The following is a 23,714-nucleotide window of genomic DNA, read 5'->3' as shown; positions in this document are numbered from 1 at the left end:
TTGACGGTTTAGTTTCTCCCCTCTGTGTCCTTCTCTCCTTCCAATCAGCCCTTTAAGGATGACATAGAGCTCAAGTCTGACCTCCGCAGCGACACCCTGGACACCCGTCAGGAGTACGACCTAAAGGTGAGTTCACACAGAAACACTTGCTAATATCGGCTCAAGGAGCAGCTTGTCTTTAACGTGTGAACAGATCAACCTTTCTTCCCTTCTAAAAGACTCAAAAATGACAAAGCACAGAGAAGGGCTACGGTCACATGTATAGAAATAGGTGGAAAACACAGATATATTGAATATGAAGTCAAATTCAACAAACCATTGATAATAAAACGATGCCAAAGTCAGAGGGAGGTCTTGTGGAGTCATTCTGGAGCAAGGTTTCATTCTAATTATACCTCAAAGGGCTGCAAATATCCTAATCGTTACTGACATGGTGACTCTGAGTGATGACTTTCAGCCAGTGATGTACAGTGTTTCTTCTCCAATGAAGTGATGTCACCCAGGATGACACTAAGAGTACAGAGTATTTTTTTTTTTCATACTATAAATGAAGCGATCATTCATTAATGTATAATCCCACCTGACCACTGATTGATCTAAAGATGTTTCAGTTGCCTTTTTTTTCCCGTTATATTTAGGGAGATAGCTAATTTTACTACCAGTACAAACAAATTTAATTAGATTTTTTGTCAATGAAAGTGTGATATGTTCTAAAAGGTCAAATTCTACTTGAAAAAATAAGGTAATTTAAATTTTTCATTTTGAACCCTAAAAAACAAATAAAAAAAGCAGTTGATGCTGTTTTCTTTTTGTGAGGTAAAAATGCTCTTTAAATATGCAGGATCCCTAATTATGAATTATTTTTTACAATCTGAGCATGGTGGTGACACTTGGTACAGGAACTCAGTCAGTTCAGGGAACTCGTAATCCTACGGAAGCCCTGAGAGTCAAGTGAACATTTTTTTGAAAAACATAAGAAGCAAAAAATTTTTTCCCTTTTGTCTTAAACACAAAAGACAACAAACAAATTAAGAAAATAAATCATCAGAATTTTTCTTTTCTCCTTCCCCTTCTCTGGGCTTCTGCACAGTACCATTTTGCATCTTAACACAATAGATGCATGCCTTTGGCCAGTGGTCCAGCAATAGCTTTCTGTTTTGGCACTTCACTAGTCGCCAGCAGAAGACAAAGAAAAAGGATATTAACTATTTGAGCAACTAAGTCCCAGGCAATCTAAACTGGATAACAAAAGGGTGCTTGGAGGACCAGAAGAGTTGCCTAACAGGCTCCTTCTTTAATTCACATTTTCTCTTTGTTTTGTAGCTGTACCTTTAATAAACAAATTAATTACCTCATTAAACGTCCACAGTTCACACAGTTGTCTATTGAGTCAATGGTTGGTGATGAAAGTAGCATTAAAGGGTTTCAGCAGCTCTTACACCTCTTGTTTGAGTGTAATTTTATGCAATAACTATTATCCTCTATAAGAGCATAGGCAAAGAGGCTGGGCACTGTTGTTAGCCAGACAATATGACTTATTTGACTTACAGATACCACAACAGTCAACAATTCCACCTCAGCATCAGTACAAAATCTCCTCTCGGTGCAGCTGTCAAGCCTCAAGATAATTTAGACCTCCTTCCGTCCTCTAGTTTTCCTCATTCAACTGTGTATTAGGTCTGTGTTGATTCTTTTTTGGCATCAGCTGCTTTTCTCCTCTGAGCAACATGTTGGCTGCTAAAAGTAAAGTCAAGAGAAACAAAACATTAAACTCATTTTTCAAGCCAGGCTGTCATTTGCTAACGACCAGAAACCACCGGGTTCGCAGTCCACTTCAGCACAGATGTGTTTTGCGCTCATGCACTGGTTTCTTGGAGGCCCTTTAAACTCACTGTTAGCGTTGCAATCAATATCTGTGGGAATATTGAAATGGGATATTTAAGACAAAAGCGGTGCAGTCGGCCTTCCGTTAATTGCCGGAGCTCCTTTGGTCTTCTCTGCCCCTCGCTCTCAGTCCAACTGTGAGGCTTCTCGGATTACTTGGGAAGTTGGCCCACTCATCTTGAACATATTCAAAGAGAAAACTCAAGTTGGAAGGAAGTGAAAGAGGATGTTTAGGTGTACCCTGCCCATTCAGCTGGCATGAATGATTTATACATTTTGACACCGTGGGGCTGGGTGTAGGTGATGAATGTATTTTCACGAGTAATGCTGCCAAAATGTTCCGCTGATACTCCCCCCCATGAATATTTTGTGAGGGCAAACACGCCACCCCTCTAGCTGGAGTGCTGCCTCGGATCACTTTGAAGAAACACAGACATGAATCCACCCCAGGAGGTGGTTAGATCACCCCGACAACAGCCTCAGACAGACTGAGGTTTTTTTTTTTTCTCCCCTTCCTCGCCGCTGCCTGAAGCACCAAAGCAGTGAAACGGAGTTGGTTGGGGGGAAAAGTACGGATACGTGAGAGACAATGAGGTGGCAGAATCATGTCAGAAATAATAGCAGAGCATCATTAGAGCGGTCGGCAGGGGGTGTAGTGAACAGGGGGAGCATCCTTTCTTCACCCAGACGATCTGGGATCACCACTGCGTGTTGGCAGGGGCCCACTCTGCTGGAGATGCCTGGAGTAAACTTAAGAGCTTCAACTCTCGACGGTTTTGAGGAAAGAAAGGACATATGAGATTTTTCCTGATTTTTCTTGTTAACCTGGTCAAAAAATGAAGCTGTGCCCTCGGGTCTGTATCAAAAGATGTATTATGTTCATGCAGGTTTTGAGTATGTCTTGCAATCACACTGAAATTCTGTATGCATGCCCCAAAACATTTTTTGTGATGGTTTTCTGTCGTTGGATCGTTTTGTCATATCAGGCAGTGGCAATTCAGTGCTGTTTGACTGGCACAAGTCTTGTTTTGTTTTGTTTCAGCATAATCATTTTCTTGCATATTCACAAAAACAGCATACTATGAAAATCGGTATTTAGTACTTATTATTAAAGTGAAGTATCAAATCAGGATACGGCGGATCGACTCCCGCCCTAAGGGTTCATTTCTAGTGGTCGCCAGATGGCTGTAGTGAAAAAAAAAGTGAATTAACATTTTAGAAGTGGGAATGGTTTTACATTCCATTGCTTGCACCGGTGACATCATTTGCCTTAAAACATATTTTACTGAGGGTGTTTGTGTGAGTGCACAGGATTGAACACACACACAAAACCCAGTCCCGAAGCCTTTTCTGAGGGGCTGGGACTCAAAAAAGGTTGAGAGCCCCTGGATGAGAGCCAAACATTTCATCCCCAGTTTCGGAGGAAGACGACGCGATTGCAATTTGGAATACGTGTTCTGCACTGGGTTTAGAGAGGAGGGGAGAAGTTTTAACACAACAAATCTTGTGAGAGCGGTGGAATATTAAATCATCCATCTTTGCTCACTGTTTCTCAGCCTTTCTTAGCCTCAGGTGTGCATTAACTACAAGTTAGCGATAACGGCTGAATGGAATCCACTTTATCGTGCATCACTAATAATTTTGGAGGGTGCTCTGGGATGCTGGTCTATTCTGCATATCTTGATCGGCATAGATTTCTGAAAAGAGACTTAAGACCTTGATCTCCAGCAGCTGAGTCACCCAAAAAGACAGCAAACTGCCCCCACAGCATAATCTCAATGAAAGTGAACCTGGATGCGGAACAGCTCGAAACACACAGATCACTCTGACCTCTGACCATCTACAAGAAAGAAAATTTCTCTCTGGAGATCATAAAGGAACACAACATTGTTATAATAGAATCTATTTGCTGGATAACTTCCGCCCTAGTGGACGAATAATGATATATTCTATGCAAAATCGTTTTCAAAAACACCCTCGTTATTTCATTTCTTAATGCTCACTCTGTTTTCTTCTCTCTCTACCTCCCTCCTCAGGACCCCACCAATGGCTACTACAATGTGCGAGCCTCCACCCACGATGAAGGCCGCCCTGCATCCCGCTCCACCATGCACTACTCTGACTACCGCTCCCCGACAGGAACACCAGGGGGAGCTGCATCTATCAGCAGCAGTGCTGGCGGCTCAGGAGCTACGGCCAGCGGAGGGGCACCCGGTCCCCCCGGCCCGCTCACTTCCCCTGGCCGCCCCCAGGCCTGCTACGACCCCCGTCCCCCCTCCAGACTGTCCCACATCAGCTACGCCCAGTTCAACACCTTCACCCGTGGGGGCCAGAGCCAGCAGCCCCCGGCTAACCCTGCCCCCGTGGCCAGCGATTTCCCAGGGGACTGCAGCCTCCTGGACTCCACTTCTCAGCTGGCTTATGATAACTACGGCTACCCTTCGCATTACCAGACCTACCGCATGGGTTTCGCCCCGTCCAGCCTGGCCCCCTTGGAGGCCGGCCCATCCTATGAAATGTATGGGGTGGGATCCGGGGTGGGACCTGGGGTGGGACCCGGGGTGGGACCTGGGGTGGGACCTGGGGTGGGACCCGGGGTGGGACCCGGGGTGGGATCTGGGGTTGGGAGCCCTGGGGTCGGTGTGGGTCCTGGGGGTCCTGCTCCCTCGGGATCAGAGACTGGACTGGGGAAGTACGGCAGCTCCACTCGCTTCTCCTACACCTCGCAACACTCTGACTACTCCCACAGCCGACACACACAGAGGATGCAGACTCACGTGTGAGACAGAGAGAGACGCATAAACACCTCACAGTCTTAGCAGAGCATGAGGACGCATCTTATAAATAGTGTCACACCTAAAAACACACACAATCATAGATTTGCACACACATTTTCACACACCAACACGACCTACTGAACACAAACACACACAAAGAAAAACATCACACACACACACACACACCCATGCACAGAGTCAGAAGACCATGCCCATGAGACGGGGAGGGTATGAGAAACACAGAGGCACGGAGAGAGCGAAATAGACGAGTGGAACAGAAGGAGTTTTAGCGAGACAGGGAAGGGAAATTCCACACAATTTTGAATTCCCTCACTCCCAATGTGTTTGTATATCTGAGCTCTGAAAGAGCGGACGGCGCAAGTCACAATCAAGACTGGGAAAGAGAGCAAGAACCAGAGAGAGGACAAGAGATCACAGATCTTTGGAGCCCTATAGCTTTTGCTATGAACTGACTTTGTAAATGATGAGAGAGAACGTCTTAAGACTGTCGAATATGGTACACCCTGATCTGGAGAAACCTCAACCAGTGGAAGTCATTTCTGGCCGCCATTTTTAAACATTTTTTTTTTTCTTTTGCTTCATCATTGAATTTGACCACTGTCTTAATCAGTGACCATAGAGCACATATATATATAGTATCCCATAAAGCCCTTTCTGTACAGTGGTACATGCCATCATGCCTGTTAGGCAACGTGGGGGGAGTGTGTTGGGGCTGGGGCGGGGCTGGGAGGGCTGTCATCATTTTGCACTGCATCTACAGTATTCATGCTTAGACGTCCCTTATCTATATCTGTGTAATGTCTTCTTTTTATTTGCACACCAGACTAGAGCTTTGTATTCTATTTTTTAACATTACAGAATTATTTTTGTCAATGTAAAACATGTAATGTGTATGTATGGACCAAAAGTTTGAACGTGAGTGCACATAACTTGGGAGTTTGCCTGGGCGATTCCACTGAGGAAGAGTGAAGCGTTGTGCCAACAGCAGGAGCCTGAAGTCAGGACGTATTTCACACGAGAAGGGTTTATCAGTGTATAAAAGAAACCTAGTGCCAAGTGTTCATGTTGTTCTTCACCTTAGACCATGTATATGCAGTAGAAGCTCCTTCTATTGGTGACTGTTGCTTTATAAACCAGGCTCGGGGCCTTGAGTCATTCCCAGACATTTTCGTAGGCTGGAGCCTTTTTCTCTGAGCTCTTAACTACAAGCCTGGTGCAGACAGAGAGAAAAACACAGATGTTGGGTTTAGAACTGAGTGGCCTTATAGGGGAACATGTCGTACATTTCCATTTTGAATCATTCCTCATCGTCTGTCTGCCAAAAACGGCCAGAGGAGAATGTGTATGGAGAGGTTCAATGAAGGCTTGTCCACAATATTGACATGTAGTAGTGTATGACTGCGAGTGCGTGGGCGTGCGAGTGTGTGTGTGCGTGAGAGAGAGTTCAAGGGGGAGTGTGTGGGCGTTTGCGCGCACATCGATTTGTACAGTGTGTTTGTATAGACGTGTGAATGACTGCGTGTGTGTATGGGAAGCATACTGTAAACATGCAGCGCCCGACTCGAGTGTGCGCGCGGCTATTGTATGCAAGTCAGTGGGTGAGTGTGTGAGTGAGTGAGTGAGTGCGTGCGTGCGTGCATGTCCGTGTCCAAGCGTGCGAGTGTGTGTGTTTCAGTATATGTCCATATCATTTCTCTCACAATCCTGTTACAGTACTTTTATACCTCTGGTAGGACTGTATCCTGTATTATTGTGTCTTTGAATTTAGAAAAATCCAATGTTTATCTTATTGTACTGTTCTTCGTAGCAGAGAAAACTGTTCAAAAGATGTACAACGAACATTATCAAACTCTCATTTTTTAATTTCATTATCTTCAATATTTTTTAAAAATGGTATGTAATTATTTTTCCACAGTATTACATAAATAAAAGCACTGTTTTTTATATAAAGCAGACTGTGTTTTCTTTGGGTAGATAAGTCAGAATGGACATGTTCATTGTTTTGACATTTGGAAATTGATATGACACACAGCAATTTTAAGAAATGATTAAATATATTAATATCACATGTTGTTTGATTTTTACCCATGTTTCTTCATGACAAAGGCAAAGCGTGGGCTTTAGATATAAACAAACTAGTGGCAGGCATACTGTATGAGGTCAGGGTCTTTTAATGATCGAAATTTTCAATAAAAAAAATAAAGTACATCAAAATAATGTTTTTTTCTGTTTTTAATAGTTTGATTCAACATGGTGTTCACCTGCTTTGAAGATTACGATCTTATTAAGAAGTGTTCCTTTATTTATCTTATACGTTTGCATGTATATTATTTCTAATATACTAAAAACTGATTTAAAAATGAGAAACAATACACTGCACGCCAACTAGTGAGTATGGTGATCCATCATACCGATAGGGGGCAGACGCACACGCTGAACACGTAATGCGACTGTAAAAAACACAGCAGAATATACGTCTCTACGTCATTGGCCAGAGGTTTGCCGACAACCAAGATGGCTGCAACGATGTTGAGGTCGCTTACCAAACTAGGACGTCCTTCAACAAAATTAATATTAAGCAATAATTTGCTGAGCCCTGGCTGCACTGTCCTGCAGAACAGGTAAGCTAACAAAAATACAAAACGCGACGCTTAGACTGACCATTATATCGCCAGCCATATTAAGTTGCACTCCACATAAACATGGACACAGAAAAGCTAACGCTAGCTTAATGCTGAAAACGCCGACTTTGTCTTTTCAATATAATTCGATTCTTCTTCAACAATCTGTACTTTGTTTCTCATTGATAAACGTCTTGGCAAAGCTCAAACAACAAAACATTATATAGCAGTGTCATTAAATCCGTCGTTCGTTGAAGGATGTGTTAGCTTCCCTGCTGTCAAGACGTTAACGTTACCTAAGATGTAACTGTTAGCTTTTAGCCAGCGTGTGTCAGTGTTTACCATACTAGTTTGGTTAATCTTTTTTGCTCAGAGTGAATAGTTATGGCACAGAAGTCAAGCAAGCATATCTATTAATAACTGCTCACAGTCAATAAAAAGCAACTTGTGGGTCTTGGAAAATGTCTTTGTCCCTTCATGTCAAGCCAAGGAGACTTAGAAATGTAGGTTTGTTATTGACGTGTTTCAACGCAGTGGATCCACAGTTACTTGACTTAGTCTTTCGTAATATCGCCATGCTTTGCGATGTTGCAGCAATTAGCATAACTACAGTTATTTTATTATTATTATTATTATTATTATTATTATTATTATTATTATTATTATTTTATCACAGTAGGACCTATATCTACCCTCTTCATGTTTACCTGATCAGCTACATCTGATTATCACTTGTCAGGTCGGCAAGCTTTATGTAAGCCAGATCACCATCCTCTCCAAATGTCAGCCTAAATAAAATGAGATTACAGCCTCTCAGGCATCATGCAAGGAGCCTGGGAGAAGGGCACCAACCTAATCCTCATGTTGCTGCTACTCAATGGCCTGCGTGGGATAGAATCTGAAGGCCCGCAAACACAGCTTTAACTCATGTGAGAAATATTTTTGTTGGTCTTGTGTGCAGGCAGAAACAATGGCAGCCAGATGTGGAGTGGACAGAGCAGACTGCTGGGGCAGTGATGTATCCCACTGCCTTGAATGAGAAATGGTCTCCACCCCCCTGGAATGGTACCATCAACACACACCACACTGCCACACTTTTATGAAAGATTCTTTCTCTCTCATGCTGGTCCTTTTATTTATATATATTTTAAAGCCTTTATTGATTTTAAAGAAAAGGACAATTTGAAATGCCAAGTCAGTGTAAAGTTGAAAACATTCAAATATATTTATGAACACAACATGTCCGCTTTGCCTTGACAGGGCTAGAAAAATAAAGTGCTTGAGGGTCTGCCTTAATATGTGACCAAACTGTGACAAATAGTTTACACAGCATGCTGAATTTAATGTGGGTGTTTGCTCATACATTGGGCAGGTCATTCTGTTGGTTCACTCGTCCGTGGATAATTCTTTACTTTCAATTATTAATTATAAAATTGCAGTTTGATTTACCTGACCCTGTCCTGTATTGTCCTCTTTTCAGACATAGATCCTCCTGCAGAGAAGGATTTGTCCAACCTGACCATCAACTTTGGTCCCCAGCATCCTGCTGCGCACGGTGTGCTGCGTCTAGTCCTGGAGCTCAGCGGAGAGTCCGTCAAGAAATGTGACCCTCACATTGGCCTGCTTCACCGTGGCACAGAGAAACTCATTGAATACAAGACCTACCTGCAGGTATTGAACTGCTTACAATATCTGTAAATAGTGTTTCTTTATTTATGAAGTAGCGACATGTAGAAGGTGTGGAAATTTCTCGATTATAAGATCACAGTGTGGAAGTGCAAGATTCTGCATAGACAGAGACGGAGCATAATCAAGAGTGTGTAACTTCTGACTTGCATCAATCACAAACCGCAGTAGCCAATTTCAACTGAAGTTAACATCTGCAGCCATAAAGATGAACTATTACTGCCAGCCTAGTTCATCAGCCAAGGTTTGAGGAAACACTGTCAACTGTACCATCCAACTCTGAGAGAGAGGTCTTGCAGCAGAGTCATGTCTGTGATGTGTGCCACATTCAGAATGTGCCCCGTCTGAGTGATGCTATGTGAAAATATGTTTGTAGATTTTTGTTTGTGATGTTTATGTACTGAGGTGGCCCACACAAATACTGGTATTGATGCAGCTTTTATATTGCAGACTGTTGTCTGATGAATGAATTTCCCAATTTGGGATTATAATAGTATATAAAATTAAACTTTTTTTTTTTTTTTTTAAATAGCTCATACTGCTTGGAGGTTGTTAAATCAGGAAGTGTAGAATTAGGGGTTCTCTTCTATGTTTGACCTGGTTAAGAAAGAGGAGCTGTTGTGGTGTAGTCTAGAACTAGATTGTTCAAATGAACGCCTCACCATGTCAGTTGAAAATGACTAAAATAAACTGTTGTCAGAAAATAATGTAAGAGGACCTCTATCAGATGTTGCATCATTCATGGAAATCCCTTGCCCAATAAAATTCAGTTCCTCTTCTTTTTATACAACAGGCTCTGCCCTACTTCGACCGTCTGGACTATGTTTCCATGATGTGTAACGAACAGGCCTACTCTTTGGCTGTGGAGAAGCTGCTCAACATCAAAGCTCCACCGCGTGCAGAGTGGATTAGAGGTACATATCAGAATTGGTTAGAGTTTCTCCAAATTCTTTAAAGGCCTTCTGATTTTATAAAGATATATATTTTTGTATGTGTTAATGATCCGCCAGTGATGACAGGCTTCCCTGTTACATGTCATTTTGATGTACTCTACATATGGAATTACATAGAGCTTTTCTGTGATACTGTGTTTAAATAATTTTTTAAGGTGTGACAGGAATTATGCATTGAAAAAATTACACGTGTGGCAACTACCCAGCACACCAGCTGTGGTGCAGTTGTCAGTTACTGTTAATGGATATAGGGCTGCATCTAATAATGGTCTAAAGATGCCCATTTAAATATACCAGTTCACCACCAAGCAAAAATATGAACACATTTGAGCAGCTGGAGCCAATGGAATATTTGTTACATATTGATTTTTTGTTATCACTGATTTCAATGGTTGTTTGTTGTGTTTGCAGTTCTGTACGGGGAGATGACTCGCATCCTTAACCACGTCATGGCCATCACCACGCACGCACTTGACATTGGCGCCATGACCCCCTTCTTCTGGTTGTTTGAGGAGAGAGAGAAGGTCAGGAGTGCCAGTGCATGATGTCATGTCAAGTCCTTAATGATGGAGACTAGCCCAGAGTAAATAATAGAAACCTCTCAGTATAATAGAGTTCAAACAGTTAACAGAGGTGTTGAATCCTTTCCAGAACATTCCAGCCTCAAGAAGGTGGCATTTATTTAATGGCTCTTGTATTAGGCTGCATTAGCGGTTGCTAATAAACTGGCAACAGAGTGTGGATTCTGAGGCAGAGGTTAAAGTTTTGCCACGAATCTTCAGGGTATTAAACAGGAACTGACGTGCATTTGAAAACCGTGTGAAACATATATACTGACATATTCAGTGGTTAAAAAAAAGTGTTTTCTCTGAGCTAGCTCTACGCTGATACAAGTACTTTGACTCTCAGTGATAAAAAAACAAAAGTGTGCCCTCATTAAAGGCATACTCAAACACCCTGTAAAGTGACAGAAGGACAGAGACACTGAATAATTTGCAGTCCCAAAAACAAGACACAGTGCTAACCTTTAAGTCAATTATCATATTTAAATGTTGACTGCTGAAGTCTGCTAATGGTGGGACCCTTGTTTCCTCTCAGATGTTTGAGTTTTATGAACGAGTGTCCGGGGCCAGGATGCACGCTGCATACGTCAGACCTGGTGGTGTTCATCAGGTGAGACAATTCAAGAAATAATGCTCTTCTTGTGTCTGAAGACCAACAGGAAAGATGTTTCAAGCATTTGACATGTAGATCAAGCATCAGTCAGTTTATGATAAAAATGAGCATTATAGATGGAGTGCTAATGATCTTAAATGTGTTGCAGGATATGCCCCTTGGCTTGATGGACGACATCTATTTGTGGTGCAAGAATTTCTCCATTAGAATCGATGAAGTGGAAGAGGTGAATGACTAAAAACTATAGTTGTTTCAAAGTTTAAAGCTTAAAGATAAAACAGAGTAAGGATGTGTTGACATATATCTGAATGTTCAATTTTGGTGCAGATGTTGACCAACAATCGCATCTGGAAGAATCGTACTGTTGACATCGGGGTGGTCACTTCTGAGGAAGCCCTCAACTACGGCTTCAGGTAACCCGCTAATGAAAGTGAAAGAACCCCTATTTTCCCTTTAATTGCCTTTTATGACATTCCTAAGTCATTTGCGCCACCACATTCATGGCGAGCCTTCAGCTAGTAATAGTAAAAATTTTAAGTTCCATAAAAATGGGACGATATTAAGGACATAAGATACTAAAAATGTTTGAGAAGTATAAATGTGTACAAACTGTAATATTTATCACTTCTGTCTTCCAGTGGAGTGATGCTGCGAGGCTCAGGCATCAAGTGGGACCTGAGAAAGTCTCAGCCTTACGACAAGTATGACGAAGTGGAGTTTGACGTTCCTATTGGAATCCGGGGAGACTGCTATGACAGGTACAAGACTAGCAAATGGGTGTCGTTATTATTTAAAGATGCGTTTTAGTTCCATTTTGTTTCTATGCGTCTCCTTTTTCTACCTCAAGTCAGGGACCCGTTTCACCAAATTTAGAACACGCAAGCTGCGACTTGTGACATGACATAATTTCCTTGTTTGCCACACTGTTGAAAGGAAACTGCGTATGTACAAACCATGCAAGGGCATGCGACAAAGACTGAAAGACTTCACGTAGAAGTGAGTGAGATACTTTGGTATACTGGCACAAATGTAACAATAATAACAACTTTATTTATAGAGCACCATTTAAAAACAGGTCAACAAAGTGCTTTGACAGAGCATAAGCAGAACACTCTGGAAGATAATATAACAGGATAAATGCTTCACATTCATGCCAAACTAGGAGACCTTAAAACAAAAGGCAAAAGAAAGGAGGAAAGACAAAGAACAACTCATCTATTAGTTGTTAAATAGTACTTGGTAATAAATCATTTTTAAGGAAAATCAGTAAAAATTCTCTGATTACAGTTTACTGTTTGTGAATATGCTCTGCTTTCTTTACTTCTGTTTTATAATAAACCAAATGTCTTTGGCTTGTGAACATAAATAGACGTGTAAGGCGGGCTTGGGCTTCGACTTGAGGAAACACTGATCTACCTTTTTACCTTTGTCTGACATTTTAGAGGCCAAACAACTAATTCATATGTAACTAATTATATATCAACAATACTGATAATCATTGATTTTCAGTGACTGACAAATATATCTTGATTGTTGATTGCAAGAGTAAGGTTGGGTACCCTAAATTTGCACCATACCGAGGTAATTGGTTTTCTAAAATCAAATACAACAACAAGAGTTTATTATTAAATTAGAAAATGGATCGTTGCAGTGCTCGGCTGATTGAAGCAAAATAAAAAAATATGATAAACTAATCTGGCACTTCAAGTCATCTTCCTACCACTGCTAATTTATTACATATTCGACACATTATTTAGACATTGAACACTCTTGTGAAAAATACAATATTTGATTTGCAGTTGAACGCCACTACTGTTTTATAAAAGCTGCATTGAACTAACATACAATTCGACAGCGAGTATCCCAAATCATTTAAACACTGAACTTTTAATGGGGCACTATGTCTAGAAAGGCTTTTATGGCATTACAGGACAACCATATGTAAATAAATCATAGTTTATATGGAGACTCGGCTGGTAGTGTGAATTTATGCTGCTGGTTAAAGGTTTTTATTGAGGCAGAACTTGCAATGCCTTCTGTCCAGCACAGTTCACTTAGTCTTCATCATACAGTCTGAGAAATAAATCAGATTGAGTCGTCAGTGCTGAACTCAGTCCGATTAACAAAAGATTTTTAGTCAGAGTGGAAAAATGACCTCCTCTGTTTCAAAGGACGTGCACACAGCTTGTGTTCGATTTGTGTGATATATCTGTCACCAACGATCTTTACAGAATGGGTTGACTCACGGTTGATTTCAGGGTTTGGGAAGGCTTTTTGAAAGTTAGTAAAGTTGAGGGAAACAATCAATGCCGTGAACATAGACATGAATAGATAGGGGTCAATAGAGTGTTTTTGAAGTTCATTTGTTTTTTTTTGTTGTTTTTTTTCTTAACTTAGCGTGAGTAAATGGGTTAAGTTCCTCTGAGTCTCCCCCCACCATGGCACAACTGAAAAGTGTCCACACATTCAAGCCCCTATCTCCTTTCTAATTCTATGAGCTTTTCACAGGCCTGCTTGTTCTCATTATAAAAATATCAGTGTTCTAACAATAATTAACCTTGATCCGAATCTCATGCTGTGCCATATTGGGTCCTTGAATTTGAAAAAGTCCTTGAATTTGATGTTTAAGAAGATATGGTAACCCTGTGGTTTTTCGATACAGTGTTATCAGTATCTGTAGCTTACGGCTGTTATCTGTATGTGTGGTCCAGATATCTGTGCAGAGTGGAGGAGATGAGGCAGTCCCTGAGGATCATGCACCAGGCGCTCAACAAGATGCCAGAAGGAGAGATTAAGGTGGACGACGCCAAGGTCGCCCCACCGAAAAGGTCTGAGATGAAGGTGAGCCGAGTGAAGAGCCTTCGTCTTTTCCTCTCAGTATGTCGGATGGTGTTCGAAAGCCTGCAGGATATTAAATCTTTAAAATTTCATATTTCCTGTCTGGGTTTTCCCCTGCACTTTATCACTTCTGTGTTTTTAATTAAATTTTAGTGGCGTCACTAATTTGTCTTCACACTAGGTTCTTTATATAATTAGGCCAGTTCCGCTGTAAAACGCACTTTAATTTGGCCCCCCTCGAGGCTTGAGATCACCTCTAGTTCACCTTTCTGTGTCAGTTTCACATTTCAGCCAACCTACGCACGTGAAACTCCCTCCAACTCTTGTGTGCATCCTTATCAAAACGTCAGCCAAGACATGTTTTTGTGCTTCTCGTCCTAGACCTCCATGGAGTCTCTGATCCACCACTTTAAACTGTACACAGAGGGCTACCAGGTCCCCCCAGGAGCCACATACACAGCTGTGGAGGCACCCAAGGTGAGACCACTCAATTTGTACAATATTTGTATATATTCTGCCTAATTCTGACTAGCCCTATAAAGTTTTAATCTGTTGTTGCCCTCATAGTTTATCATGTTAACCTAACAAACAAAAGTCTCACTTTGTGCGACTCTGTCGTTCTTTAGTATACAGTAGGTTCTTTTGACTCCTAATTAACTGGGAAGCCTTTGTAGGCCTCTAGGGACTTGTGATGTAATATGCTTACTTGGGTGTATTTGTGTGTCTGTGTGTCGCTTGCAGGGAGAGTTTGGTGTTTATTTGGTATCAGATGGCTCCAGCAGACCCTATCGCTGCAAGATCAAAGCTCCTGGATTCGCTCACTTGGTGCGCACTTAAAACTTCACAAGACACTGTGAAATATTAAACACAGCGGGTATCAATTATTCAGCACAGTTAACGGCTTGTCCTCAAGGCTGCTTTTACTTTATTAAGGACGTTTTATAAAGTACTATAGGACCATTTTTTAAAGCGTACAGAACCCTCCCCCCTTCTCTCTCTACTTCCTGCTCATCTCTTAGCTCATGGGTACATGAGCTGCTGTTTAACGTAGTCAGTTGAATTTGCTCTTCTAGGCTAAAAATGTCTTTAAAGTTGCATAAACAAACTATTAGAGCAGTTAGTACATTAACTTCAGGCTATAATCTCATGAATTATGAATTTTCACTTTTATAAGAGCTCATCTGCCCTGAATAGTAGTTGCTGGTCTTCAGTTATTCTGAATGTTCATAAATGTTATCTTCTTTCTAGGCTGGTCTGGATAAAATGGCCAAAGGACACATGCTTGCTGATGTGGTGGCCATTATTGGTAAGAAAGCAATTATTTTTCAAGAATCAAGTTTCAGAAAAAAAAAATCTCCTCTGTGAATCTGGTAAAGATGCGAAATATAAGCATTTGTATGAAGTTTACTGAACCTCTTCTTCGTTTTCAGGTACACAGGACATAGTGTTTGGCGAGGTTGACCGTTAATGTAAACGTTCCAGGAAAAGCAGAATGAATTCGTTCCACCCCGCATCAGTTGGTCAGGTTCTCTTCCTGTTTGCTGTAGTGAGGCTTTGACAGACAAGTCTGCTTATAATCAATGATGTACAATGTCCAAATAAACCTAATAAATATTTTATGACTCAACAGAGAAGTAGCATGTTGTTTTCACTGTCACATTGGCATAGGGTGATGTATAAGACCGGAAACTCTTTTCTTTTCAAATTGAATAATTTCCGTGGCTTGTCTGAAAACATGAGTGAAAATCAAGTATTAAAGCTGACAGCAGAGACCAAAGCTTCGATTGTATGTCCTTCCTCTGGTTTGGTGTTAGAAGGGGAGTGGTCTGATGAGATCTGAGAAAAATGGACTTAGAGCTCAGACCACAACTTCCCCTCTTGGCTGTGAGGTAAGCAACATCGAGTGTTTTATCAGAGCACGGAGGGGAAAAAAAACCACCCACAATTCGACGTGTTTGCTTCTTTGCTGGTCGCTTAAGGAGCCCAGTCAAGTGTTGAGCCTGTTTCACCATGGTCTTGTGTGGCAGGAGCCCGTTACTGATGGCATTTCCTCTCTGGCTGAGTTTTGGCAGTGCTGGTGAGTTGTAACCTTAAATTGGGTAAACTTATAGCTGCTTCTCTAGGTTTTGTTCCAATGCCTTTGAATTTGAGAAATAACATAAATGAGATAAAGTAGGACCGAACGGAAGCTATATTGTTGCGATAGAATAGTCCTCAGAGTGAAGTTTCTTCGATTAGATTAGACACTTCCTCTCTGTAGAACTCGCCTAAACCAAATGAATTGTTGAAAATACTACTTCTTGATCCTGGGGGTTACAGGTCTATACAGAGCGTTGCCGTTTTTCTGACTCTTGGCCTCATTCCTGTCAGTGTAGGCAGCTGAAATGTAGTCACCACATAGGAGTTCCTGTGAAAAGAGAAGCTGACCCCGTCAGCGTTGTGGCTGCTGTGCATTGCCACTTCTTTAACTACTGCACTTGGTAAACCAGTTCTCACACACCCTGCTTCAGACGAATACGTTCAGTTTATAAGATAAGTGTCAGGCCCTTGATCATATCAGCTGCCACCATAGTTTGTTTTTACTGAATTTATTGGTATATATACAGGATATTCTCTATATTTCGTCCACTACTGTCAGCAAGAGAAAGTAAACAAACGTACAACTTTCAGTTCATTTTAATGTGGACATATTTATCCTTCAAATTCAGTTATTAAACACTTAAACTGGTAATAAGAGCAGCTATTTTAATGACCATTCATATAAGTTGTTTTTTAAAGCAAAAATGCAAATATTTAAAGATTTCTTCATCACAAATGTATATAGTAATATAAGGAACTAAATAATTTAGGTTTTGGATTAATGACGCCTGACATTTCAACGACATCATCTTGCGGTGTAGGAAAACGTCATTGGCATTTTTCACTATTTGACGATGTCTTCTAGACAAAGTTATTAAACTACTAAGAGACAATTGTATTGTCACGTAAACGTTGCAGCCGTTTGCAGCTCCAATAAATAATTTTTTGTGCAACTCAGGTAATCAAACTGGATCACTCGGTGTCCAAGAGATGTTACACATTGAAATGTTCAGTTTTTAAATGCAAACCACATCCAATACAGCCTACTTTTGGTATCTGTCGTCTACAGCACAAGGCAAGATTACAGCCAAATATTGTGTAAAATTTTAAAAGCAAAGACATCTAGAAAAGAGGGTGTTTGTATGCACTCCTCTGGAATTCTTGTCTGCGTCCAAGAGGCATATTACATTTTAAAGGTCTAGCCTTTAAATATGATATAATATACTTTTTAATGCAATACAAAGAACTGCACACAGATGCATCAGACTTTCTAAAATTGGTATTTAATCACCAAATCACACAGTCTACCTCAGATATCTTAAAAAAAACAAATATGCACTTATTTAAAAGTGCATGGACATCCACTTGTGAGCCTCCATTAGCTAGAATTATGTGTGTAGCTCATACTGATTAATGGGCTGTGACACATTCTGGCATATTAGTCATACTTAAGATCACACTATCAGTTATTTTAGGTAGTAACAGTCTTTGCCGTTTCCTTTAAAAACCAAGCTACATGTGAGTTGCGGAAACCAGAGGCGATGTAAATGCAGATATCAGACCACGTCTCTCTGGATCTCAGGCAGTGGTAACATGTACAGCTGAGAAGAGGGTTTCAAAAAGTGAATTTAACGTTTTCACTCGACTTTACAGGATAATTATCCATCCATAACTCACAAGACAAACATGTTCAATGATGTAATTTCTATATCAAGTGTAAAATAAAGCACATAGGCTAGGTTTTTTTTGTTTTTGTTTGTTTTTTTTTCCAAATTGTGGTCAGCAATTATGTGGTCACATTTCAGGTAATCTGACCCATTTACTCGAATTTGTTGTGAGAGGAAAGGAGAAAAAAAAAGGAAGAGACGGGGTGGAAAATGACATTTGCTGTCTGAATTTCGTCATAGGGAAGTTTTTGTATCCAATGTAAGAAGACAAAACTTGAGTTTTATACATTAGTTTATTTATAGTTCCTGTATAAATTCCTTTTGTATTTGTATTCTCTAAAAAAATCTACTTTAATTTACAGTTCTGAACACTCTCACACAAATAATAACACACACATCTAGGGAGTCTAAATGGTTTCCAGGGGTTATTTATAATGAGTCAATAAATGATGCATTAAAAATGTGTCAAGTAGATGAACATGTCTGAGAAAAATTACTCTCTATAAGTACTTATTGTATTAAGTCAAGTTGTGCTTTTGAAAGACTTTTTAGTTGGTGAATCTACTAAAACGTTCTTTTTTTATTAAATGTTATTTTAACTCTAATTTCTTTTTTAAATATTCAAATTCAAATCGAAGACCAGTTAAGGAAGTCCGTCACTCTAAAGAACTCTAATTGGCCAGCATTACTGTCGGGTAGCGTGAGACAGTGCTTCTATTTCCATCGTGTCAGAGCTTCATACTTCTCTTTGTGTTGGGTGGCCCTCAAATGTTTTCTGCGCAGCACAGTGGCTCCAAATTAAAGAGAAGTAACTCTGAATAAGCCGTTTATAAAGCAGAAGGAAATTTTGATCGAAGACACATGTGCAAAATAAATAACAAACTAACATGAAGAAGACCACAGGGGGAAAAAAAAAAGAATTTATAATTGGATGATCATGGTATAGCTTTGATCAATGGTCCTCAGACACTTTTTACCTGATGGTCTGAGGACTGAAACATTTTATTCAAATTTACATTCACTTTACACGAGTTACTTTGCAATCATTTTATGCATCAATTGCTTTCGCAGTCTATTGAGAAGGAAGGGTGAGAAAGGAAACTGAAGACCACAACAGCAAAAAAAAAAAATCTTTTTGCATCATACTGTACAAATCCAAAAGAAACATTCTCAAACAACCATGGATTGTTGGGGCCGACCTGCAGCCAATATATTCCACAAATGTTGGCTGTATATTTAACAAATATAATAAATCAGTCACAATAAATCAGTCAGTGAAGTTCTTTCTCTGCTGATTGAAATTACTTAACCAAACACTGTTCAGTGGGAAGTGACTTCTCTGCGCTGCCACTGAATTTGAATTCCTCCGATGTGTAAACCTAAAATCTTATTTGTTGTTGATTGATCTTCAGGAAGGTTTTAGATATTACAACATGTCCTCTCGCTCGATCTAGCCGATACAGTGGTTAGGCCTGGTGGTTTACACTAAAGTCTTTGCAAAAACTCAAAACTCTGCATCTATAGGAGACTCGCAGGTTAAGTCAGTTTTAGCTTTACTGGAGGTAGGTTACCATTTTTTTTCCTTTAATGCTCTGTATCATGTTATAAAGATCGGATTCATCTAGACTGGATACGGTAGCCTTGGAGAGACAGTCATATTAGTGGTGTCCATATTCTGGTTCCTTAACAAAACTAAACTTCTATTACTGTTGAAAGAATGTGGTTGCATAAACAAGGAAGTTGATCAAAAAAACAGGATTAGAAAAGCAATCATCTGTTAAAGTCTTTTCAACCTCCATGTGATCCTACCACAGCAATTATATGCCCCAAATACTTATTCTAATGAAATAGTATCTTGTTCTCTCATTCACCATGTATGTACTTATTTAAAGCCCCAGCTCCACCCTCAGGTGTTTCATTATCCCCTGCCAAATTAGGCCTCGTCTATGTGTACGTGCAAGATTAGTCAATGAGTAATATATGTGGGCAGAGTGTTTGTCATATGTCACCCATCATAGTAATTCTATGTATTTACTAATTGATTTGTAATTCCCATTTATATTACCATCATAGAAATGGCATGAATTGTCACACCCTATCAATTATTCTCCATAAACTCAGTAATCACTATTTGAGATAATACATAGTTTGCTCTGCCCTGCTGCTTCCTTATGTGGTGGCTGTTGTTGCTGATCATTTCTCAATCTAAAGTGTTGACACTGTTAGTTTCTGAAATGACACTGAAACAGCCCCATCGTCACCGAGAGCAGCAATCGTCGCATTGGACTTGTGAAAATGGAGTCAAATAAACGGTTGCCCCCTACTGTTTTGCCCTAGCAGCAATGAGAAGCACGAGATGAATCGCGGGGTAAATTTATGGATTAATAAAGCAACTGAAAGGAGACAAAAAATGGATGAGGCTTTTTATTGTGATCCCTTAAAATGAGTTGTAACTTCATCTGCTGTTATTGTGTTTTGGCTTTCCTCAGCCGCTCTTGCAGAGCCAGAGATCTGTTACGTGCTGGATGGTATCCTGTTCCTGTATGGCATCATCCTGACAGCTCTCTACTGTAGAATTAAGGTTTGCATGCTACACGTTTGCCTTACCAGAAACTTACATGGTCAAGAACTGAACATAAACAAATACATGTATATCAAAGATGTATCACACATTATGTATATAGTATATTGCACTATATGCAAATGTATTAAATTTTTTTCAATGGAACTGAACCTTTTATTTTGCATTGTCTGATGACAGACGAGATGTAGGGTATTAAATGTAATCTGGTACATTATTGATGATATAAAATAGGGCGTCGTCTGCAAAATAAAGCATGCTCCACATCCAGAAAGAGAACAAAGAGTTAGACATCTAAAGATTTACCACACTCCATTATATAATCTACTGATACGTGAGATTATGTTCTTCTGCTGCATTCTACTGGACATTTGAAAAAAGTGTGTGCAGTGGAAGGAATTCACCAGAATGGAATATTTTACATTTGCCCCCAAAATAAAACTTAATTGACATTCGCTTGTTTGCTTGTTACATTCTACAATTAATGTTCCAAGAGCGTGGAGCTCAATATTCACTGATGCATATTGTTATAGCCAGTAACCCGAGTTAATTAACTATAATATTAGGTCAAATTGAAAGTACAGCAAGTCCTGTGTCTTTTACAGGTCTACAATTCTAAGGGGGCTCAGGCTGGGGCTGCGAAGGTAAAGGCCAAGCAGGTAAGATTAAACACACACGGCACCATTTTGACCGAAATAGGAACAAATACGTGACATGTAGTCTAAAATGCATTTAAGGGGGTTAGCAGAGACGCAAACAATTGCAAACAACTGACCACAGCACAAACCGGGGTTTCAGTAAACAAACCAGGCAAGAGAGAGCTCGTCTTGTGGCTAAAATATTCTCACTAGTCAACTCAATGGACAAGCCCAATGTTTTATTTATTTGTGTGTGTGTGTGTGTGTGTGTGTGTGTGTGTGTGTGTGTGTGTGTGTGGTAGGGGGGGTTGTGGTTTTTCAGCTGCCCAGTGATGGCAGCTGTCTGCGGCGGGTTACATTATTTTTACGGCTCTGCTCTGAAAAGTTTTTGATTTCCTGAAACCACCAAAAGGCTGTCACATCACAGACCAATGACATGCCCCTAAATATACTCTTTCAGTTGCCATGCTTTCATTGGTAGCTGCCTGCCACCAAAAGCCCCTTCAAGCGCTAATTCAGATGATTTAACGAACGTAGCAGCTTTAGCAACGCCTTTCTTGTTTGTCCAGTCATGATCATCGTTCGCATGTCCCAATATTTGAAACTTACTCGCTAAGCATGCAGAGATAGAGTTTTTCCCTTTCTTTACAAGAGCACTCTACCTGCTGATTTACTGCTTTGCATATTTTAGTCTATTATTTCCTATTGGCAGCCGCAAACTGCGCACAGCCCAACACATAAACTCACACTCTTGACTATGTAGACTCGGTGGCTTGCTGGCTTGTGACACTTCTCATAAAGCTTCTCCTTTTCCTTCCTCTTTCATATGTGAACCCTGTTGCAGCCATTTACCGAGGAAGAATAAACACTTTTGTTAGATTTAAGTGTCATTGTGTGTTTTCCCTCACTTGCACTATTTCTAATGTTGCTCTTTTCTACCTCTGACAGAATGTGGAAGAGGGCATCTATACTGTGAGTACTGATCCTATGAATGATGTCAGAATATTGCTTAGATTATAATTCACAGTAGCGCAGTCTGATTTTTGTTCTTCTTTGTGCTCCTCTGTTTTCCTCCCAGGGTCTGACTCCTCACGCCCAGGACACATACGAAACTATTGGCATGAAGAAGTAACGTGACGAGCCAAAGAACAAGGCGGATGTTTCCCCCCTTTCCTGTATTTAAATGTTGCATCTCTTTCACTGCTTTCATTTTAGGAGATTTTGAGACTGTGTGCGCCAGTGTTCATTTCCCTTTTGTATAATTTATGGGAAGTTGAGCAGGACAAGACAGAAACAGGGAAGTCTCAAAAATGCTCACCCTGGTCAGTATAAGGTATTCTAGCTGCTCTGTTGCACATATTTAATTTTTATGCAAACATACTTTGATACCTGTGGTGCTTCACAGACATTTTCTATTGTTATACATAAGCTTTAAATAAAAGATGAAATAGATATTACAGTTCTTGTGTATAGCCGAGTTCTGTGCCTGAATGCTGACCGGCACTGACCCCCTGCAACAGTCTATCCACTCTCTTCTGCTTTCAGGCCATTTGAATGATGTTAAATCTTTTTACATAGGAAGACTATAAAAACTCTGATGGTATCAACTTATCCTTTTTTCATATACTCATTTATTTTTAAATGTAAAATTTAAATTTTTTTTGTTGTACCACTTCAGAATATATATAAGCTACAAGTTCTTCTCACTTGAAGTCTTTTCAATTGAAATAATCGGTTGGATGATTGTACTGTACAAACTTTAACCAATTCGTCAAAAATAATCTGAGACCCTTCTTTTTCATAGTTTGAATAAAACACAAAATGGGAACTTGTTGTGTCTTCAATACATTTTGAGATAAATCAATATCGTTTGCTTTTACAATAATGAAAACATTGCACGCCATTACAAAGGCTCGTAGTGTATTCACACTTTGACATCAACAGCACTGCTGGCGATTTCATCTTTGTACAAATGCAGGAATAAAGTTGCTGCTACCGTGGCATCTAAATCGGTTAATTTCGGTTTTTGGAATTCCAGTTGAAAGTATAATTCTATGGGAACTAAATTGTCATAAGGTACATAAACTTAAGAATTGAATTACAACTGAATTAACATCAAGCTTAGACAAGAAAAGTAAAATTTTTTCTGAATAATTTAAGCAGCCCCGACGCTATCGTTTTTTTTTTTAAGATTGCAAATAGCTCCAAAAGTGCTCCAGTTTTGTGCGAGATGGTAGATGGTTAATGTAGTTACGGGAAAGCCACATGGCCAGGATCATGCTCTACCGCCTGAGACCTACTGAGCAGTGTGTCCTACACACCACAGGATGGCAGTGAAGGTGTCTTTGGTGAGGACCTTACCTGTTTACACTCAAACACATAACACACATTACACAAAGACTTCTGTTAAGGTTTGCATGTAAAGTCCTGCTTGTAGAACAAATAGAGCCGTACACAAACCTATTGACTTGCTTATCAAATAACTGTGGCTCTTTTAAAACTGGTGTACAAACCTGTCTGCTAGATATCACGTTTATACAGGGAGTGGTGAGCCTCCAGCTGTAAGGTGAATAATCACAAAAAGACATGAAAACAATACTTTTCTGACGGTGGTTTGACTGCTGTCTTTGAAAGGCTGCAAAGATTAAATCTGTGTCACATTTAGCCCACTGATTAAAAACCTGTTGGAAATGTAACCAATAAAGGAGAAAAAGGATGCAATGTAATCACGGGATATATGACATTTGATTATAAATAAACCATCAAATGTCTTGATTAAAAAAATGGTTTATT

The 23,714-nt window shown here is 40.1% G+C and overlaps 3 protein-coding genes across 4 annotated transcripts in view; all 3 read left to right on the top strand.

The window, feature by feature from the left end:
• kirrel1a (kirre like nephrin family adhesion molecule 1a) overlaps positions 1-6,632 on the top strand; it is a 36,286-nt gene extending 29,654 nt beyond the window's left edge. Inside the window, exons 14-15 of one of the 2 annotated variants that reach the window (XM_030430098.1) lie at positions 49-126; positions 3,921-6,632. In XM_030430098.1, coding sequence (XP_030285958.1) covers positions 49-126; positions 3,921-4,667 — 825 coding nt within the window. In that variant the 3' untranslated portion in view covers positions 4,668-6,632. Of the gene's footprint in view, positions 1-12; positions 127-3,920 lie in introns of both variants that reach the window. The other variant, XM_030430097.1, reaches the window with a different exon arrangement.
• A 513-nt stretch (positions 6,633-7,145) lies between these two features.
• On the top strand, positions 7,146-15,585 carry ndufs2 (NADH:ubiquinone oxidoreductase core subunit S2). Its single transcript, XM_030430099.1, has 14 exons — positions 7,146-7,303; positions 8,265-8,368; positions 8,784-8,974; positions 9,783-9,903; positions 10,354-10,466; positions 11,041-11,115; positions 11,267-11,344; positions 11,446-11,531; positions 11,757-11,876; positions 13,830-13,959; positions 14,338-14,433; positions 14,698-14,781; positions 15,205-15,262; positions 15,387-15,585. Exons 1-14 carry the CDS (start codon positions 7,197-7,199, stop codon positions 15,422-15,424), a joined length of 1,401 nt encoding a protein of 466 aa, XP_030285959.1. The 5' UTR covers positions 7,146-7,196; the 3' UTR covers positions 15,425-15,585.
• Positions 15,586-15,814: 229 nt separating this feature from the next.
• fcer1g (Fc epsilon receptor IgFc epsilon receptor Ig) lies at positions 15,815-22,749 on the top strand. The gene is made up of 5 exons (XM_030430100.1): positions 15,815-16,033; positions 20,192-20,283; positions 20,889-20,942; positions 21,870-21,893; positions 22,000-22,749. Exons 1-5 carry the CDS (start codon positions 15,967-15,969, stop codon positions 22,051-22,053), a joined length of 291 nt encoding a protein of 96 aa, XP_030285960.1. The 5' UTR covers positions 15,815-15,966; the 3' UTR covers positions 22,054-22,749.
• Positions 22,750-23,714: the final 965 nt, after the last annotated feature.

The sequence above is a fragment of the Sparus aurata genome, chromosome 10, assembly GCF_900880675.1.
Source record: "Sparus aurata chromosome 10, fSpaAur1.1, whole genome shotgun sequence".
NCBI classification, from domain to species: Eukaryota; Metazoa; Chordata; class Actinopteri; order Spariformes; family Sparidae; genus Sparus; species Sparus aurata.
The sequence above is the reverse complement of the archived record's forward strand: the minus strand, read 5'-3'. Positions and strand labels throughout refer to the sequence as shown.